General features: G+C 40.6%; 1 protein-coding gene across 7 annotated transcripts in view; it reads right to left on the bottom strand.

Annotated features, from left to right (window-relative positions):
- Positions 1 to 2,583: 2,583 nt before the first annotated feature.
- The window catches only part of chl1b (cell adhesion molecule L1-like b), an 80,096-nt gene continuing 61,546 nt past the window's right edge, over positions 2,584 to 21,133 (bottom strand). For 5 of the 7 annotated variants that reach the window (XM_058631514.1, XM_058631517.1, XM_058631516.1 and 2 more), the window contains 6 exons: positions 15,840 to 16,019; positions 14,681 to 14,710; positions 13,146 to 13,217; positions 8,583 to 8,714; positions 7,100 to 7,172; positions 2,584 to 5,336 (listed from right to left, as the gene is read on the bottom strand). In XM_058631514.1, coding sequence (XP_058487497.1) covers positions 5,132 to 5,336; positions 7,100 to 7,172; positions 8,583 to 8,714; positions 13,146 to 13,217; positions 14,681 to 14,710; positions 15,840 to 16,019 — 692 coding nt within the window. In that variant the 3' untranslated portion in view covers positions 2,584 to 5,131. Of the gene's footprint in view, positions 5,337 to 6,891; positions 6,963 to 7,099; positions 7,173 to 8,582; positions 8,715 to 13,145; positions 13,218 to 14,680; positions 14,711 to 15,839; positions 16,020 to 21,133 lie in introns of all 7 variants that reach the window. The other 2 variants (XM_058631520.1, XM_058631519.1) reach the window with 2 other exon arrangements.

Genomic DNA, 21,133 nt, shown 5'->3' with positions numbered 1-21,133 from the left:
GAGTTGCAAATGTGTTGTTTCATGACTTTGGTGTTTGAAATCTGTTGTTAAAACAATAAGTATAGAGTTACATGTAATATAGTCACATGTAACTCATCCACTAATGTTCTTGTTGTCAATAGTTTTGTTACTGGGGAGTAGAAAATTCAATCAAAGAGCCTGCATAAATGATTCCCTTGAGTTGTAACATACATTTGTCCTTTGATTCTGTTTTTTATTGTTGTTTTAATAACAAGTTGTTTTCACAAAAGGCAAAAACACACTTCAAACTGTGACAAGATCTATTTGACATGATGACATGATGAGAAAGACATCTGAGACACAAATATACAAGGAAAATAAAAACTATTTAACAATGTTAACCCTTTTTTCAACTTATTTTGCAGGGTTTGAAAAAGTTGAAACCTCCTCTTAATTACTTTTTATGTCGTTTTTAGTTGGAACATTGAAAAAAAAAAAAGATCATGCAATTATTGTACATTATTTTATGAAAAAATTACAAGGGGACATGAGGAGATACTTATTTTAGCCACTTGACAAAAGACTCATCAATCTATACCAGCTTTCGTTTACAATGTCATTTCTGTGCACGGCTTTATCTCACATTCTTTTCCGCCTGGAAACTGAAGTCTGTAAATCGCTAGCTCTCCTGCACCAAAGTCCACAGAGAACATCAGTTTTTCTAGGATTCTAAAAATAAAAAAATGAGAAAATAACGCATTTAGATAAGGCTATCTAATGGCGAGATAAAGCAGCAAACATATTCTTAAGGTGTAGACCTTATTAACTGAGTTTTGTTGAGTGGCTAAAATCTTTTTAACCGTCTTTTGTCCTTCGTATCCCTGCGGGCAGCCGTGTTCTCCGGGAGAGCAAATACGCTGTATATCCAGAACACAACAAGACATTTCAAGAAGGGATAGTTTGGATTTTTTTGATGTACGTTGTATGATGTACTGATACATACTCTAGTCACCAGCAAAGTGCATGGACGGGAAGAAGAAAAGACGCCTGCAGTCTTTCATACCCAGTAGAATGGGATGTTGCACAACAGAAAGCTAAAGCACATCAAAGACTCTACTGTACAGACTTGAAGACACAGATTAAAAGCTCCTGCTAATGCAATAGCAAAGTGGTACAGGTCTGATGGACTGTGTGTGTGTGTGTGTGTGTGTGACTCAGCGTGTCTTCATATATTTTAGTGCTGAGTCTTTCATGTTTGGCACAGTAGCTGCATATGTATCCACTCCTGGGATCATCTATGACAACAGGCACGATGCACATCCTTGAAGTGTGTACTTCTTAATCCCTGCTCTTTCATCTCAGGGTTTAGGACATTTGAATTTAAATATAGAACAGGTACAGTGTGTGTAACACACTGCAGGGTTTGCAGTAAATACTGTGCGTTTCGTGTTTTGGATCAGAAGCTAAATAAACCGAGCGTTGTGAGAAAGTGTTTACATCCTTTCTGGTCTCTGACGGCCACCGTAGTTCCCCCGACGCACTTGGGAAAGGGAGCGGTGGACTGACTTCATAAAAATGTAATTTTGTGGCACCACAAACATTTCAGCAAACATTTTCACAGCTATGGTTGTAACAGGCTGCGTCGTCACGTCGCCCATTAGCATCGGAATTCCCACGGTGAAGCCTCTAATTACGGCGTCATGTTGATCTTCTGCATCACCTGCAAAACAGCTGCCACTCACACCGGTGTCGTCTGTTTCCCTCTAAATGGGAACGTCATTTGCAAATGTAACATCATGCGATTACCAAACGTGGTGAATGGGCTCCATATGATGACCATGGTAAACATGAGCACATAGAGAGATCGATAACACCTTTTTTTAACCAAGGGGAAACCAAAATTGAAGTCAGCTTTACTGAGAAGACAGTAGAGAGGAGTGATTGTCGAGAAAATCCTGCTTTTTGAGGAGCCGTCACAAACACTTACTGCGTTCCTAGAGGCACATCCAGCTTTTCACATTGTTGCCAAAGAGCTGAGGTTGCCCAGTGGCCTGAAGGTCACCGCGTATGTGAGAACAGCAGCAGCCAAAGCCAAACCGCGCTGAGTGATGAGAGGGTATTTGTGGCAGATGTGACCGGTTCGCTGAAAAACCCTCACAGTGACACTCTCCCCTCTCTACTATCAACCATCAGACATGATTACCACTCTCACTCCTTGATCCAGCGGCTGTCGGAGCTCGCTCCTTTGATTTCTCGTGACTCTCTCTGTCTATCTCTCTCTCTCTCTCTCTCCTGGAGCCAAAGTAATCAAACATGATGCTCAGCTCAGACAGAGACTTGACCCAGGGACTACATTTGTTCAAGTCATGCTGCAGATGGGAACAATTTGTCAAACATCTGTCATTTTTATTCTGAGTAAATGAGGGCGTGCTTAACACTTTTTTTTGTACTGCTTTCCTCCACTCCACTATTTAACAGCTGACTGGAGGGAAAGCAGACACTTAGACATGAATTAATCAGCTTTTAATCCACCTCCATACATTACTTTACGTATCAAAAACATGAATTATATAACATAGAGTGATAGCTGTCTGTGTCCAAACAGTCAGACCATTACCAGTGTAGGAAAGTAAAGCAATTTAATGACATCAAAAACACCAAATAACATTGTTTTTTTTACCATGCAACGGATGATTTTCTTTTTTTAAACAAAACATGGAGACTTTTTGTGATCACGGTGCTAATGAATAAACAGAGTAAGGCTTGTTAGGACTGGGGTAGCACTCGCTACGGAATAATGCAGTGTTGGTGGATGTCAAACACGCAAGCAGATCCATCACAGTAATCTGATCGCAAGAGTCCATATGATCCAATACAGGGATGATGGAACTTTCTTCTCCACCGACTTCACGTTTTCCTGAAAAGTGCCGAGAGCCACTCAACCTAAAAATACTCGCCGTCCTCTGTGGCTCTGCAGCTAAATCTGAGTTATAACACTGATGACGTCATCCTGTTGACGTTCATATGTATCTGGAGTTGCAAACACGTTTAATAAGAGGATTTCTGTGCTGCAACAGATCTAGACATTTCTGGTAAGAAAAAGAAAGAAAAAGAAAAGATATTTAAGATTATCAAAATGCTTGTATTTCATGACCCATGCTGCGGATTCACAATATCTAGGCTTCTGCATATAAAGTTGATTTTTTTCTACCCTGTCTCTGCACAAATAAGAACAGAACATTACGTCCCTATATCATTATTTAAAAGAGTTGTTTCAATTCTTGAAAACTATGCTTTCTTGCCATGAGCAGGTTGATAGCACTCCTGTGTCTGTTTGCGAGAAACAACAAGTATCAGCTGAAGCCTGTACTATGAAGCAGGATTTGCGTTTATCCACATAGCGTCAAGTTGAACGCGGGTTTTTTTTGATCCTACAAAGCTGCTTCTGCTTCTTATAAAGGTAAATCGCTATGGCAACTGATGTTGAAACTCTAATCTGCCAAACCTAACCACAGAAGGTTAGGTCAGTGACAGTGGACACACGCCTGTCACTGAGTTAACCACTAACCAATCAGATCACAGGCAAACCAGATCATCATTTGGACAGAACAAAAAAAAAGTATTCCTGATTTTTCCCCCGCAATAAATCTGAAGTTTTTTCAAGCTCTGATATTAATCAGTGTTGACGCTGTGACTCCGACTGCTGAGAAGCCTCTGATGTGATTTAGTAGGAGAAAAAAAAAAAAAAACACTCCACACACGGATCAATAATTCCAGTGAAGAAAAATGATCAGCTCTTCTCTTTACATCTGATATCATCTTTACTTTGTTCATCAGACAAAGAGGTAAAAACGGTCATAATTCATTGAGCGTCCCTGTGTTTATCTCTTTGTTTGTTTTTTTGATATATCCTTCGGTTTGCCATTTTATATTTTGCTTTATTAGACATCACGTCTGTCTGTTATTGTAACCGACACAAGTGTCTTCTTTTTTATCATACTAAGACTTTATATGAGGCTCTGATGAACTTGGTTAAGTTTGGATTAGTCTGCTTATGTCCAGAAAAATAAATGTCTCAGTGTCAGTGTCGCCCAACCCAGAGTCACAACAACATCAGTCAGTAAAAATTTCCCTGAGGAGTTAATGGTCTCAATCACTAGTTTCAGCTCTTCCTCTTCCCAATAGAACATGATGTAGATTTTGTGAATTATGTTCCCATTCCGAGGTACGGTGAGTGGACATGTAGCTTCATATTCAGAAACACAGACACCAGACTGGTATCAACCGTCTCATGCATTCCCTGTCGAGGAAGCAACTTGTGTATTTCCCAAATAATGTCAAACATTTCGTAGAAAACTGTGACACCAAAACCAGAAATAGGGGGTTACACGTGTGAGACATTTCACATCAATCGTCTATAAACTGGAATAAATTGTCATTTTACTTATTAAAGTATAATCAGGAACATACTGTAATGACCAGTAATAGATAAGTCTTACAAAACACAGTCATTTCTTTTGCAGTTTACACTGTCCAATAGCTCTAAATGTTCATAAGCAAAGTATAACTACTAAATTACAATCTCCTCTAACATCACAGGGAGGTTTATGGTTCAAGACTCGATGCTTGTGATACAAAATGATATGTCAACTTTCTGGTTATCTTGTCAGGTATAAAACCACTGGGAAAAAAAATAAGTTAATAAGCAACCTTTATACACATCTTACAACATATTTACTGTATCCATTTCAAATACAAAAAGGTCAGTAATATTTGCTCCAATTGGAAAAATATCCACGTGATGCCGCGTGTGGGCCGCTGCAGGATGGAGAGTGAACTCGTTTTCTACAGACAGTAATACAGCTGAAGTCATGGAAAGAAAAAAAATCAAAGCCCTATAAATGGTTTGTGTGATAATAATTATATAAAAAAAAAAAGACACTCGGCACGTAGAATATACACTGTATATACACCTTTTTTTTTTTTTTGACAAAACAGAGCTTAATACAATGAGAAGTGTGCAGTGTGCAGCTGGCAACGACACATCACATTTGACACAAAACGTGCGCTTAGTGTGGATAATGTCTGTCTGTGTTTTGTTTCGTCCCGGGGGGGGGTCGAATGAAAGCGGTGGGGTGTGGAGGAGGAAAGACGGATGTATGTTTGCTCCTCACGCCGGGGTCTGAGTGGTGGCTTTGATCTCAGCGGAAACCCTCTTCTCCTTTCGGCCCGCGTACTCGCCGATGAAGGAGCCGTCCTCGTTGAACTGAGCGTCCTCGTCGCCGTAGTCGACCAGGCTGTCCCCGCTGTCCGCCGCCTTGATCTCCCTGCTCAGCGAGCGTTGGCTGCCCTTCAGCGGCTTCTCGTCGTTGTCGCTGCATGAAAAGGGGAAGAGTGGATTTGAGAATCGTCTCGTTTCGCCCGTGGCTTCACGCCCGCGGCTTACGGAGAGGCGAGCGGGCTGCGGGCGTGAGCTATCGCCGCCCTTTCTCCCGATGAGCCGCTGTGATTGGCATTAGTGTTTTCCTCCGGCTGACCAATTGGAAATGATCTCACTGATGCACCTGCTGAGACAATTATCAGTGCTTCTCCCTGCATGCACCAGAGCATCCGACACAGTGAGGAAACACTGAAGGGGACAATAAAATGGTGCTGAGACTAAAACTGCACACTGTGTGGTCCTGAAATGCACTTTTACAAACGATGTACTTTTACTGGATTAGTTTTTGTTAGTAACTAACTTTCCAAACTCTCTGCTGGTCAGAAATTGTCATTCAGCCTCATTAGAAGTAATTGCACAGTTTAACCTTAACCTTTGACCCTTTCCACTTGAAACTGAGTTACAAGGGCTCGTGGTTAAAATCTGGCAATACAAAATGTGACGCCCCCTACAAGACTGTGCTGTAAGAGTTTTGCATAAACCAGATTCAGATTCAAGTGATTCTGACCACTATCAGACCAACACCGAGACTGACTGCGGGACTTTCTTGGCGTTGTTGTTGAATCATTTCATAATAACTTTTCAGCATAGTCTAAATCAAGCGATCCGATCTGTTTTCAGAGAAAGTGGGTGCGCCTATTGGCTATTTTACGACGCATATTCTGCATGCGAGTCCCTTCAGCGGTGTGATTGCCACTACAGTACTGGCGACAACTCTCTATGCTGCAAATACACCGACAAATATGCGTCTGAAAGATAATCTGACAACAAACTAGTGTTTCAGTTGTTTATGAAATGAGTGCGTATATAATACAGAGTGAAAATACCTTGGAAGCAGATGGTTTTTTTTTTATGTGACCAGGCTGTTTTCATGTGAAAACATAATAGTATGGATGTAGCCTATTACTTGGCTCTGGAGTCTCGTAATCTAGTCTTCAGCCAAGAGACAGTAGCTGTTACATGCTTTTTTTCCCTCTCTTTGGGACTTTTTAACGTCATTTACCATTTTAATAGGATGACCCGACCACGAACTCGGGAAAGAAATTTGTGACAAATTAAACAAAAAAGAAAAAAGGAAATCCAGTCACAATTTTTCTGTGACTTCATCACATCAGCATTTGTTGTGCAGATGCAGATTGTGGAATTACACTGGGGCTCTGTGCTGCAGCAGACTGTTATGAATTGGACCACTACAGGATTAATGAAACGTGGCCAGATATTACTGCCCTGGAGATGAGCCGCTTTCAATTACACTGATTGGTTTGAGCCTCCTGCTGTGCACTGTGCAGTCTGCATTTAGCTCCGCGAGGACGGAAAATGGCTGCATCTGATCGCCACTGTGGATCTCTTTATGGCGCCAAATCGAAACACATCTCACACCAACACAACATCAAAGCTACAATCACGATGTCCTATAAAGGGGAGGCTAACAGTCCGACAACACTGATGTGTAAACAGCTCAGGGGACACGAGCGCTGTTCATCACATACATGCCAGTTACTCAGTTCATCAAATGCCTCGAACAGAGGAGGTGTGGGGCGCCGCGTGAACCTCGCGCACGCTGGGTCGTCATTTCAGCCAGAGGAGAAATGCACAGAGAGAGAATTACAGAGAGAAGTTAATGGAAAAGAGCTGCGAGCAAACGAAGAAATTCATACACTGTTGTGCGTGAAATAGCGCTGCCGCCGTTACGCTTACCTGTACTCGCAAAATGTGTCGTCATTCATGCCCTGGGACTCAACGTCTGGGTGAAGGTCTTCTTTTTCCTTTACTGGTGCACAAGAAAAACGAAGAGGAGATATCAGTGGTTTCCTCAGGAGATGGCTACCAATGAAAAATCACAGTTTCCCCCTGACTGGCAAACGTTATTTGAACGAGTGAGATTCTCGCTCCCTTATTCCCTGCACTTATTCACTGGATGAAAGGTCACGGCGATAGCTAATATAAATGTACATTTCGATGTATTTTTTGGTGTAAAATCTCAGTTGTGTGTTGTGTAAACATTCTGATTTAAAACAGTAAAGAAAAACACTGTCAAATGGCTTCACACAGAGATGAATAATCAACTCCACACGACTCTCCCCGTGTTTCTCAGTATAGCAGTTTTTAGATCTTGTGTCACTCGGCAACATTACCGTACTGTACAGAGGGAGTGATTTGCCTTATGTCAAGAACACACAGACACACAGACGACAACACTGTGCTAGTAAAGCGAGGTGACGGCAAACAGGTTTTCAAACTGTTTTAGCGGTGAAAGTAGTTCAGCAGGAAATGCTCCCTGATAGTATTGCTTGACAGAGCCCTTTTTCAGACAAAAAAAATGCTACATCATTTCTATTCAGACCAAAGAGAGACAGGAAATCACACCTTCAACAAAAATGACCAAAAGTACATTTAAAAAAATGCATGTAATTCTATATAAAATCAAAATAAATGTTATTATTTTCTAAAAAAATACAATAATCAGTTGGAACAGCGGGATTTAAAATGCTATTTTCCTATTTGCAGAGTGATAGGAAAGGAAGCACACGGTGCAAGTGTGTGAAAAAGGAGGTTGTTTCGAGCAATGGGCGATAATGAGAACTTAATGAGAAAACAAGGGACATAGCAGCTTCTCTCTCTTCTTTTTTTTTTTTTTTCCCCGCTGACAAGTGAAGCCATCGTTGCTCAGACGACAACCTGATGGCCATTAGCTGTGAATAATAAAGCTGATCAGGACCCTCATGTCCACAACAGGAGGCACATCGCTGAGATACCACAGCGCTCGTCATGGCAGCCGCCCCGTGCGCAGCATTTGCATTTTGTCTCGCTGTGCGCTGCACTTTGTTTAGATTGTGGCTGGGGAAAAAGCTGTGTGTCTAAATGATGTCACATTCAAATGCTCCATCCACACACACACACACACACACACACACACAGTGTAGAAAGGCTCATTTTCCTATCAATACAAAAGCCTATTTTTATGTATAAATTTGCATTAAAATAATTCGGAGGTCTGGGGAAAAGAAAAACATATCAGCTTACATGCAGGTATTCTTGTAAAGGCTCCCAGGATAAATTGATCAGTTCTTTCATAGCAACAAACAAGGGAAATTGGAAAATAATGACGCTCTGTGCAGCTATTATTATTTAAGCAAGGTGATATCTGCGTGTGTGTGTGTGTGTGTGTGTGAGCACCTACCGGAATACTTTCCGCCTTTATTTCTGTTGACAAAGCAGGCGATCAACACAATGAGTGTGAGCAGAGCAATGGCGCTCATCAGGCCGATAAACCAGCCCTGGGTGGATATTCCTCCGTGGATGCTGGCCAAACCTGAGGAGACAACAACAGTCCCGGTGACTTTGACACACCTTGGCCTTTTCATCCCGACATTTGATTGAATGTTTACATTGACAAAGTCTATCTGATGCAACCGCAGACGGCGGCGTGGGCGCTTTGCAACTGATGGAAACAGGCCAGTGTTAATATTAAACAGCTAATCCTGCTTGTCTAATTAATCAACGAAGAAATGCTGCCCACATATTAAAATTCCCCACAGTGAGTCTGTGTGGCTAAGATTCTACTGATGCCTTGAAGGGCACTGTGTTCCCCTTCGTTCTCTTTTTTAAAATCAATTCATGCTGTTGGGTACAGAGGTATACTGCATTCACCTGACCTGAAAATGTTTATAAAAAAACTCGGGTTTTTTTCTGAATTGCAGAGATAATAATGAAAAAGAAAAAATCACCTGTTTTGCCATCATATAACCAAGGTTACCAAGTGGGTACTTTAAGTAAAACTTTGTTAGCCAAACAGGAGAGGAAACGTAATTTGAACTCATTTTAAATAGGACATTTCTTATTACGTGAGAAAAAAAACTAAAATGTCCTTTCTTTCTTTTTAAAAAAAAAAAGTTATCTAAATATATCTGGAAAAAGAGCAGAAAATAACATATCTTCTTGATTCAGAAAAATACCTGAAGATTATTGTCACCAAATTCAAAAAAACTATTTATTGAAAACATTGCTTGGTGCTTTAGAAAGGTAGAGTTGAATATATTATATTATTTATAAAACTTGAAAAAAACAAAAACTGAGTAGAATATATTTTTTGGGAAAAAAATATTGTTCTTATTCTTGTTATTTAATGAGAGCTTTGCTTGGTAATTCAGAAAAATAAAGGTACTGTAATATGCTTCCATAATTTTGGTCTCCCTCCTCACCTGTGGAACACCTTCAAGTATTCTATAATTCTCAAGCCAGCTTCTAAAGGCATGAGTTGCACAGTGTAACTCAAGCAACTCATGCGTTTGACAGGTTAAAGCCTGTCAATGATATGGATAACATGAGCATACAGTTCTTCATGTTCGCCTTCAGATATCCTGATATTTGCAAACCGGTCACTAACAGCTGAGCTGACATTTAACCAGGCCCAGAAGTGATGGAGTAATGAGAGAAGAGGAAGAAGGAAGAGAAATAGTCAGGAAGAATTGGTCAAAGCAGGTCAAAGTCCTCATGGCACAGTTAGTGAGTGTTGTCATTATGAGACGAAAGATGTTATTCTTCACCTTCTGTGGAGGAGACGAGCACACGTCTGACGTTATTGTAAGGACATATCAATTATATAGACAGGAGGGGACACACACACACACACACACACACACACACACACCAAGTGAATCCCTCAACAGCACACACGACAGGAGCGACGTGGACGTGGAAACTTCTTTTAAAGGTGAAGAATAAAAAGATCTTTAAGGGTTAACAATCAAACACAAATATCTGTTTGCTTGTTATCTAGAGTCCATTTTTTCAGAATTGATTGATTGTTTAATCCATAAATGACCTATAAAAAGACCAGTTCCCAGACTCAAAGGCAGTGTCTATGAATCTGCCTGTACAAACTAAACAAAGGGAAGAAGCTGAAACCAAAAGATAGTAAACATCTTTGCTTGGATATATGATTAAATAAATAAATAGATAAATAAATAACGTTTCACATAATATTAAAAATTGTACAAAAAAATAGCTTAATCTAAAAATTTGAATGAAGAAAAACACAGTAAATGTTAAATTATGTTCAAGAAAAACAAGTCAGCCATCCACACTTGAGAGTTGTAGTTCTGGTTATATTTCCTTCGAGTACTCAATTATTAACGCTCTCTTTTATGATCACATATCTTTTTTTAGTTGTGTTATTTGCTTTTAAAGCAATTCAAAGCTTCCAATAAGTCCCGACACGAAACGCGCCTTTTGAAACTGAACAGAAGAGAAAGGGGAAAAATCTAATAAACGTGGTGAATGATATGCATCATTAGTATGGTTTTACAGCAGCTGTCTCGGCGAGTCAACAAAGCACAATCCACTTCATTTCCCCATGGCAAACATGCAAATCTTCCACTGCATCTCCAGCTCAGGTGTGTTATTTGCTCAGGTGATAATTCAGCACACAAGGACACCTGCGTCTGCGGTGCCACTGCCCACCCCAACCGCTGCACATGACACCCTCAGACTAATGTTGATGGATTAGTCCCCAACTATGGTAATTCCAATTATGAGAGCTGTGTGATGACTTCAACTGACATGGACCGCCGTACTAAAAATATCTCAGAGGCTGTCGGCTGTGGTTTTGTCACGACATTTTCTCGCCTTGCTATTAAATGCGGCACAAAGCAGCTGCTCGCCCAGCGGGGAGTCCAGGCTCTGGAAGACGCCCCCCTTCAAAGTCAGGACGACTCGTATGGAAGTGGAGGCTGGGAAATATTCTGATATAGGAGCTCTCTACAGCTTCCACTTATCCACTTATCTCGGTGTCCTGTGCATATTACCCTCCCAGTATGAGTTCACACCTCACTGATGAAGCTCAGGAGGACATTTCTCCTCGCTGCCGTCACTCGGCTCAGATGTTGCCCTGGACGACTTCTTCTCCCGGAGCTGTGTTGCTGTTTACACAGTCGAAGATTACATGGAAATGTCAGGTGACGGTTGGGTCAATATCATGCCGTGTACAGAGGGACTGGGGGCCCGAGAAATCAATCACTGACAATTAGACATATTTGTCTCTTTCAATCGACTCCGCGCTCGCATCAGGTTATGGATCTAGAATCCAAGATTTCCCCGTGGTACGGCAGTGAAATTAAAACCAGCTTTTTCATTAGCATCCACTTGTCTTATAACAAACAATGAAGCAGAGCTAATACTCTACAGTCCAACTCTTGGAGCCACTGGAAACCAAAGGCATATGAAATACAAAATTAAGTGCATTAAAGATTACAATATATAGACACTCATGTTATATTGCTTTGAGTAGTGTAGTCACATGAGCCAAAATGTTTCCCACACTCTTAAATCCACGGAAGTCTAAGTTCAAAGTAATAGGCCGTTTCATTTTGGGCGCCTTTAAATGCTATTGTTCTCTTTATCCGTCTCCACTGTTGAAAAAAAATGACAATTGATTGCATTTAATGAGAACTAGATCAGGCAACAACAAGTACAACGCACTCAAATCGCTAGTCGATCACTTCCATGTCTCCCGTAAAGGATATAGCAAATGTGCCAAAACATTTGCTCTCACATATGAGACGTCAGAGTGAGGAAGGACATATTTGGTACGACTAGTTAGCCAGTGTGTTGTCTTAGAATTTTGCATTTTGATTGTGTGTATTGTGTATTAAGCGTGCACGGAAGTGGTGACTTTAGTGAGATATCTGCCACACAGATATCCCATCCAAACGACGTCAAAGTCGGCACCGGTTTAAGGTCTGTCAACTTGGACAGTTTTCCAATTAACAGCCAGACATTCCTTGCACTTATAGACAAGATGCTAAATTGAAACTGATAACAGAGGTGCGGATCAAAGTCACAATTAAAAAAAAGAGGAGGAGAAACAAAAGTAGGGTCTGTGTCAGTAGTTTTTCAAATTGAAATCGCAATTTGAAACAATGCAAATAGCAAAATGGAAAAGGCGGCAATTGTATTCTTCTACAGTATTTTTGATTGTTATACCATGTAATAGAAATGCAACTCTTATAGTTTGCACATATTAATCCTTGTATTAGTATAGAATTTAGTGTACAATTTTTATTGTGTCGTGTGGTAACGCATCATCATTTGTTGTTGTATCTACGACACGATGAATACTGAAGTGAAACTTGACTAAATCGCAAATAAAATCAGAATCTGTCAGAAAAAAAAAAAAACATTTAAACAATTCAATATTTTCTACTAAATGCTTATTCCGAGCTGAAAGAGGAGAGAAAATTGAATCAATGTGGATTATTTTCTCATGGACAGGTATGCGATAAAGCTTCAGCCAACCAATCTCTCATTTATCAAAAAATAAAACAGAAGACAAGGTAGCAATGTGCAAGTATGTGTGTGTGCATGAACACAGCGTAACAGCGGCGAACAGCACAGCTCCTTGTTTCCCATCTTTCGGGAACTTCCGGGCAAGGAAGCCTCGAGTCTGGGGAGAAGAGGCCAGTGCTTCCAATATTTGAAATTTGGTTTGCAGAACTTGTCTGGAATGTTAAAGGTCACAATTTCCTATCATTTACATACGGAAACATTGAATACAGAAAATGAAATGTAGATAAAGTAGCTCATTAGCCTGCACAATACACGTTTCATTTCTGTTTTTCGGAATATCGATTTTTACGGTCGTAAAACCTAGAACCTAAACAAGTATTTGATTCTATTTATTTCCCAACTTTTATTTGACTTTATGGTTTGAAGCCTGTGGTGTGAGAATGTGCTGCAGCTCTACCTATGGTGGAACGAGTGGGTTTGGTCACTCGAGACTTTGGAGTGCGTGGAGGTGTGGGGGAAGCTGACTTGCCTGAAACGAAAAACAGATCTTGTGGTTATCAATTGGGGGATAGAGCCCCGGGCGCTACCTTCTACTGTTAGCACGCATGCCACTTTCAGCTCGAAAATTAGTGACTACATACAGAAACATCGTCTAAGGAAGAAAGAAAATGACATTTTTCATGTGTATACACCAGGTGAGATGTTGAGACGAATAAATCTGATCTTGCCTTTTAACCGCAGCTCCATTTTCTTTTTTGCACATCATTAAATGGGAGAAGGATGAATGTTTGGCATGTCTGATCTTCATTCCCGGCTTCATTTAATTCGTCAGCTTGAGTTAGACGTGTTGCGCCGACTCGGCTGTTGCTCGGATAAAAGTCAATATTCGTTTACAGTCGCTAATGAGCCCAGATTAGTGTGAATTCATAATTAGGCGACTCATTACCATTACTATTAGAGAGGAAAGCGCAAACTTTATCTTTGAGGAGAAGTTGACATTTTTCTAATGAAAGGAGGCATCACAGATCTCGCTGCTGACGGCAAGGGCAAACAGCCGACAAGGTCAATTATCTGTGCGGGAACACAGTGTTTTGCATTTTTTGATAATGTACAGGAAACATAAACTGTGCTAAGATGTTATGACACCCACGCCTTGACGAATAACTCAGGCTTGCAGCATCCACACCTGTCCACATTTTCTAAATCTAAACATGCACTCACTACCGACAGAGCTCCATAGTGACTGTCAAACATGTCATACCCACATAGAGATTCAGAAATCTGCAATTCCAAAGAGGACAAGAAAATTACAGTACTGCATGTGTCAGTGTTGAAGAAATAGTTCTCCACCTGTCATTAAAGGGTTGAGAACTTTGTTAAATAACTTAGTTAAAGGTATTGTGTGTAGACGTCACTTCGATCAACAAACAGAAAAGGAATACAGTATGTTTTTATGGGCAGAAATTTGATTTACTACCACTAGTATGTTTGTATAAGTGTATCATCCTTTTAAAAAGAACATATGGTTTTCATATGGTTATATGGTTATATGTGCTTTAGGCAGGGGCCTTAGTTTATGGAGGTCTTAATGTTCTGAAATGTTTGACTTTTGAGGTGGAAGCTTACTTTGCAAACAAAGAGCAACAACAGGGCCACCGTAGTTTCCTGACACTCTTTGGAAAAGGATGGTGATGTCACTAATTCCTGTGTTTTTGTTACCTTGCTAAAACCTTCAATGGATTCTGCCATTGTTGGTTGCCCACCACCTTTGAATCTGTTACGCATTATATATATATATATATATATATATATATATATATATATATATATATATATATATATATATATATATATATATATAATCAATCAATCAATAAATATCACAAATAACGTCACAATACCCGTCGAAAAATGTCAATTTGGTATTTTTTCTGCTGGAGTATGTGTAGGTATGACATGCTACAGTTTCTACATAGACACAGATCTACATACTGAGGCCAACAGTGGAAGCCATAGTGGAAGCTGCGGGGAAAAGCAGAGAACAATCAAGGACAAAGACAAAGCAGCAGACAAACATTGCATTGCTAGGCAAACGATTACACAAGCGCACACGCATACACATTTTGAATAATAACACGCAGTATTATCAGAGGTAATGCTGACGGCAGTGCTCTTTTTAGTGGCAGGAGAGCGATGGCAAGAGAGCAGCGTTAACTGTGCACAGTAGAGTTAGCACAGAGAACTACATTGCTCAGCGCAAACACACGCAGACACACACAAGACACACAACCACTGGACTGAACATTAAATTTGTTTTTAAATTGTCCTTTTCACTGTTATCAATTTTTCTGGCTTTTCAGCATGCAAAAAAAAACCCTACCCTTCAGCAAAAATGAGCTTTCTTACCATCCACAACAAGTTATTTCTTGCATATTTAGCACCTGCAGTGTGTTTCAACATTACGTTGAGCTAATGAATTATTGAAAAACACAATGTGTGTACGCTGCTCCTGCTGCGGGCCCATTAAAGGGACACTCGGGTGACTCCACATTCATTTTCCGATTTCATTTCCCGTCCGACCGTTCATAGCGGTGGCCACTATCACTCAGGAGCTCGGCTTAAGTTTGAGCCAGCTGAAAAATGGTGTGCAGTCCTCACTCACAAGAAACGACATGTAATTGAAACGAAAAGATTACACGCGACAAGCCGGCTCATTATGATTACTAAGCCACCGACTTCATCGTGATTACACCGTTCAGCATCAAAATCTTCACTTTACCTCCTGCTAAAAGCTATTTTCTTTCTTAGCTGATTGTTTCATAGCTCATGCTCTCTGTCCAATCAATAGGCACTTTCTCTCTGGTGAGAATTGAAAAACCTCCATGACACCCACATACAATTGTTTATCCACAAAAATTACTTAAAAGGAGATATGAAATGCTTGGCCTCCCGGGAATGGATCATATTCTGCAAGTTCAATGCCATTTTCGAACAGTGACACGGCCTCGTCACCGACAGAAGATTCCTCAGCCTGAACGCAGCCTCGTTCTCGCTCCCTCATTCACACTCACATAAAGGAGGGTCCAAATATGCACCAACCAATACAGAAAGCTCCTTTCTGACCCCCCCCACCCCCACCCCCATCACTCACTTGTTTCTAAGGTGGTGGTGCACTCCTCGCTAACAACAGGCCCGCAGCCCACTGTGGTGCATGAGCGCAGGTAGAACTTGTATTTGCTCAGGGGCTCCAAGTCGCGCAGGATCCGTTTGGTGGTCATCGGGTTGCTGATGTCGACCGTCTGCAGTGGCCCCACCTCTTCTGTGTCGTTAACTAGATGTAAGAAAAAAAAAAAAAGGTGAAAAACCCAAAGACAGTAGTAATGACAAGAGGGAAAAAAAAAGGAACATTTCCCCGTACATATACTGTACTTTGTACTGAGCTTCATTTTATATGCCTCATCCCTACTCACATTTGACTAAATACCTTTCTCCCACATTTTCAAGTCCTTGTCCTCAACATGTGACATGAAGCCATTTCATTTCCTTAGTTAGCAAATTAAATCACACTAAGTGCTGCTCCTGGTCGTTTTCTGCAGTGTTCATTTCAAAAGTGATTTTTCTTTCTTTCTTTTTTTCCAGAGAAAATTAAGTACTTTTGGTCACAGTCTTAAATTTATGATGTACTTTGGAACACTCCATCGTAGAATTACGGAGCTAACCGATTTCCACACCCACCCCCGTCACCCTACACATATAAAGCAATTCTAACGGCTCCTACGCAAACACATATCTAAATTGTACTGAAATTACAGTCACAAAAAGGTGAAATAAGTGACCTTATTTTTAATTGCTATTGGCCGTTAGTTCAGATCCTGTCTTGTCCTTATATCTCGTTTGCACTTATAATAAGCCTGTAAACCAATGCTTTTTATTTTGTAATTACATCACATCTTTAAATAAAATACATCATTACATTTATTTTTCAACGATTATACCCAATCTGTTGCCTTCATCATTTGTGTGTTGCCCCTGTTTCCATTCATTCAACTTTCTCTATGCCGGTGGATCAACACTCACTATTATATTTACTTTCAGTGACAATTTCCTTCAAGTTAATTATAAAATAATTATCTAGCATGTGATTTAAGCTCCAGTGTCTAACCACTGTCTCCAAAACACTGCTAGCATCACTACTCTCTCTTTCCCCCCCAAAAGTACATGGAACAAGGGAATTAAAGACAATAAATGTACTTTTCTTAGCGGGTTTCCATCTCAAGCTTAAAAACCACCTGCTGGAAGTAAAAACAGACATGTACGAAGTTTTTGCAGTGAGTGACAGGGACGCTGCTCCGAGGAAGACATGTCTCCTCCTGCTTTGTGACACTCACACAAAGGCTGTCTGCACGAATCAGGACTATGAGGATTAGGAGGAAACTTTTCTTGGACGCTTCTTATAATTTTCACCCAAGGAGGCGGACAGTGACATCAGTCTTTCTCCACTCCTCAGGTGAGCCTGAAAGGATTAGTCTCGGTCCATATTCTAACTTTTACTCTGCTGTCTTCCTGTCTTCCTTTACCAGTGTCACTGTTGTGCTTCTGCCGTCCCTCCGGCAAACACATCACGCCGTGTGCAGTGTGGGAATGCCGTCACAGACACACAAACAGAATACTGCATTTATATTTAAAAAGTAATGCACAGCAGCTTTAAGTGTTTACTACGAGGGGCCAGGTCTGGCTTTTGCTGTGTTGGCAATAAAAATGGCAATTTATAAAAATGCAACACAGCAGCTTTTTAGACATAGTACAGTGTACAGTGGTCACCAGGATTTTTGCAGGCATTAGAGCGGGTGGTCATTCCGGCAACAGGAAGATTATGTATGCCCGTTCTCATCTATCCAGCATGATACAGACAATTAATTTGTTAAAAGCATCAAACAAAAGAAATATCATTTCAATTGTTTACTTTGCTTTGCCAAACACCAAGTGTTCAGCTTGTGCAGTTTCAGAGCTGCAACTCCTCCAACAAACTGGCCTTTCAAAACACGCCCCACTGACAATTACAAGACATTTCGCCAATGCCAAAGAAAGCAAATGTCACTTGTCAGTTTGAATTGCATGTTTTCGTTTTTTTGGCATTATTGAGGATTGAAGACTTGTTATTTGCTGCTCTCTTTTCTTTCCTTTTTTTTTTCTTGATAAATGCTCCTTTCAACCTCATTTGAATTTAGCAAACACATGCATCTGTATCCCGCACATTCACATGTGGAACATCTCCGTGTTGTTTTCTGCACTTTGACTATGCCGGGATGGGATCTCATTTTTCACTACGTTAAAAAAAAACAAAAAAAAACACCAGGCAAGTAGGTAGAGCGCTGGCATTTATGTTCTTTGTAACAAAAACAAACACAGCAGGTGTTCGAGGTGACCTTTGCTGTGAAAAAGGTGCGACGTCTCTTTGGTAGCAAACAGCGACAAGAATGTATTGGTCTACACCTCTTTTTCCTCCTGCGTACCACCTACTGTGATCAGACATTGCTTTTTTTTTGTGATTTTTTTTAAACAATAAAAGCGATCTTTTTCTGGTAAATTATGCAATACAAGCTGGTGCCAAGTAGAGGCCACAAACATCCTCTTTCTTCTCTGTGGATGGATTCTTTCTCACTTATCCAGACACACTGACGCTGGTGCACATGATCTTATAGGCTTGGTAATAACATCCATCCTGAGAAACACAATCACAAGTAGACCGTGTTAAAACCGTAGTGTGTTCCTTTTAAATATAACCAATATCCATTATTATTCAAAGGAATGACCTATGACATCACACAGTGCTGATTGTGCTCCACCAGCTCCACATACAGCTCTCTGAGTTTCTCAGTGTAGCAGTGTTTATCTCTCATGCCCAGTCATACAGTAAGTGACAAACTCATTCAGCGGTTTGATGGGATAAACGCTTCTCGTCCCCTCCTGCCCCTGCTCTGCTGCTGTATACACACAAGCGCTCCCTCAGGTCAGGTCTGCAAGTACTGCTTGACCGAGCAACCAAGAAATAGTTGCTTCATTGTTTCTCTTCGCAAAGACCAAACAGAAGCAGAATAATAAAATCATCATCAACAACAACAACAACAACAAAAATCACCAAAAGTTACACACTTCAGCTTTAAAGTTGTCTGTTCATTAGCCAGAGCAATGAGTAGAGACAGAGTTATAAAGAAAAGTTGAGAGGGGCTGAGTAAATCAATGCATGCAGCTCTACCGTGAAATAAGATTTGAACCAACAGAACTAGAAATTACGTGTTGATCGGGGGTTAATACTGTGCTGAATGTCTACAAATAACTAAACACATGGGCTGTGAGAAATGTTTCACTCCTCTGAGTTCACTGTCAAAATGCAGCGTGTCAGACGGCGTCAAATGAGGAGGCGGGCCTTGGTGCATCCTGAGGACGCATTTGCATACAAGGCCAACACTGAATGTGGTTTTAATGGTGAATATGGATCTGAAGATGCATTAGGAAAGCAATTTGGGTGCGTTTCAACTGAACTTTGATCCGAACACTTTGGTAATCGGGTCACACAGGATGGATGTTAATACCACGTCTAAATGGGCCAATTGAGTGAACTGGCTGAAGCTGCAGAAAAGCAATACGTCCAAATATTCTTCAGCCTGCCGGGGCCAAGTGGGCTGGCCTCGTTTAGTGTAGAATAAACAAAGACTCTGAAATCTGTGAATTGCCCAACCAACCGAAAGAGTGAGTTTAGCCCAAAGGAGAAGTAAAACAGAATTAATTGTAGCCATTATCCACCCGTGTGTGTGTGTGTGTGCGGAGTATAAACTTAAAGTGTTCTTCTCATGGCAAGTTACTCCACTGTAACAGAATAAAATGCTCTTTTAAAATTCATCAATGTGTACACACACAATCGCTAAAAATCCTCACATAAGTTTAACTTATGTACGTATAACTTTACCTTTAGAAACAAAATTGCATGTATAAGAGAAAGTGCCCAAATGGACATTTGTGAGACGGTTCTCTTCGTCTTGACTTGTTTTGTCATGTCTGTGTACAGCACTTTGGCCAACTGTGTTGTCTCTAAAGTGCTTTATAAATAAAGTTACTGGCAGTTCTCTGAGGAGCTGTTCTCATGCAGCGTCTGAAAACGTGTAAAAAATGTGTGGAAAGACCCGAGTTGTTTAAAACTATGAGGCATGAACATTTGCTTCTTTGATTGAAAAAAATAAATAAATCAGTTAATGCAACTATTTGTAATTTCATTAAAAGAGAAAAAAAGAAAACGTTTTAATCAGTCTCTATAAATACACCTTAATAGTCGTGAATCAAAACAAAAAAAAAATCCAAACAAAGACAGCGGAGTGTCAGGATCCCATTTCCCTCACAGCAGCTTTGCTGATCAATGTGGGTGCAAAAAACAAAACAAAACAATAAAATATCTAAATCTGTGTGCATCCTCTCATTCAGCAAATTATTCAGGAGCTTTGTCTGAATGATGGAGGTTTAAAGCTTTTTATTATTTTTTAACTTGCAAAGACTAGTTTGACCTAATTCTTTGGCCCGAGTTTAAAAAGATAGACTCAAAATGCTGCATTCCAAAAAATGGATATATTTTTATCTCATTGCAATAGATGCGCACTACATTGCTTGTGCATGTGACCACAGCATCTACACAGCAGCGAAGGAAGCTTCATGACAGATATATGTATATATAAAAAAAGCATTGATCTTCTTCTGTGGCAACTTGACACAATGATCAGAGGTTTCACATTTCAAAGCACTTTAGTAAGACCTGTTAAAGGAGCCTATTACCACATGCTTGATGTGTTAAACAATATTATAATAGTGAAACCTGTGAAACGTGAAGCGATTAAAAGGCTGCTCTAAGGATGCGCGTAGCGCGTCTCAAACAGCTGTCCTGCAGCAGGAGATTCCACTTGTGTCACTGATGATTCATCGATACCCCTCAACATTTCTCGCCTGGCTTCCTACGAGAGGACTTCAAAAAAAGTCACACTTCAAGGAGTCCATCAGCTTTATGGCTGTGGCACAATGAAAACGTCCTCCCCCTTGAAATAGCGTATGACATTTGGCCCTCTTGTGCAGCCGCCAAATCAAAGTCAATTAGCCGGGAAATGTGGCGCTGAAGCGCTGTTAAAAGTTAGATGTTAAGCTCCGTTATGACTTTTGTTTAAAGTCATAAAAGGCTAAGTGAATGTTTGCATGTGACGTGATAAGTGATGCTATCCCCTCAAGACTGTAAGCCACAGCTCAAGACATTCCCCTGCAGACAGTACGGAGTCAGTAACACTGGACCTTAACAGCCTGTGACACGGAGGCCTTGGTCAGCACTAGTTTGGCCAAGATTGGGACACACAGGGCAGGAGACGTCACCCTGACAGGTTTCCTATACACACACTCTGACCTCACTGTGAC

Source organism: Solea solea, chromosome 6, assembly GCF_958295425.1.
Source record: "Solea solea chromosome 6, fSolSol10.1, whole genome shotgun sequence".
Lineage (NCBI taxonomy): Eukaryota > Metazoa > Chordata > Actinopteri > Pleuronectiformes > Soleidae > Solea > Solea solea.
The sequence above is the reverse complement of the archived record's forward strand: the minus strand, read 5'-3'. Positions and strand labels throughout refer to the sequence as shown.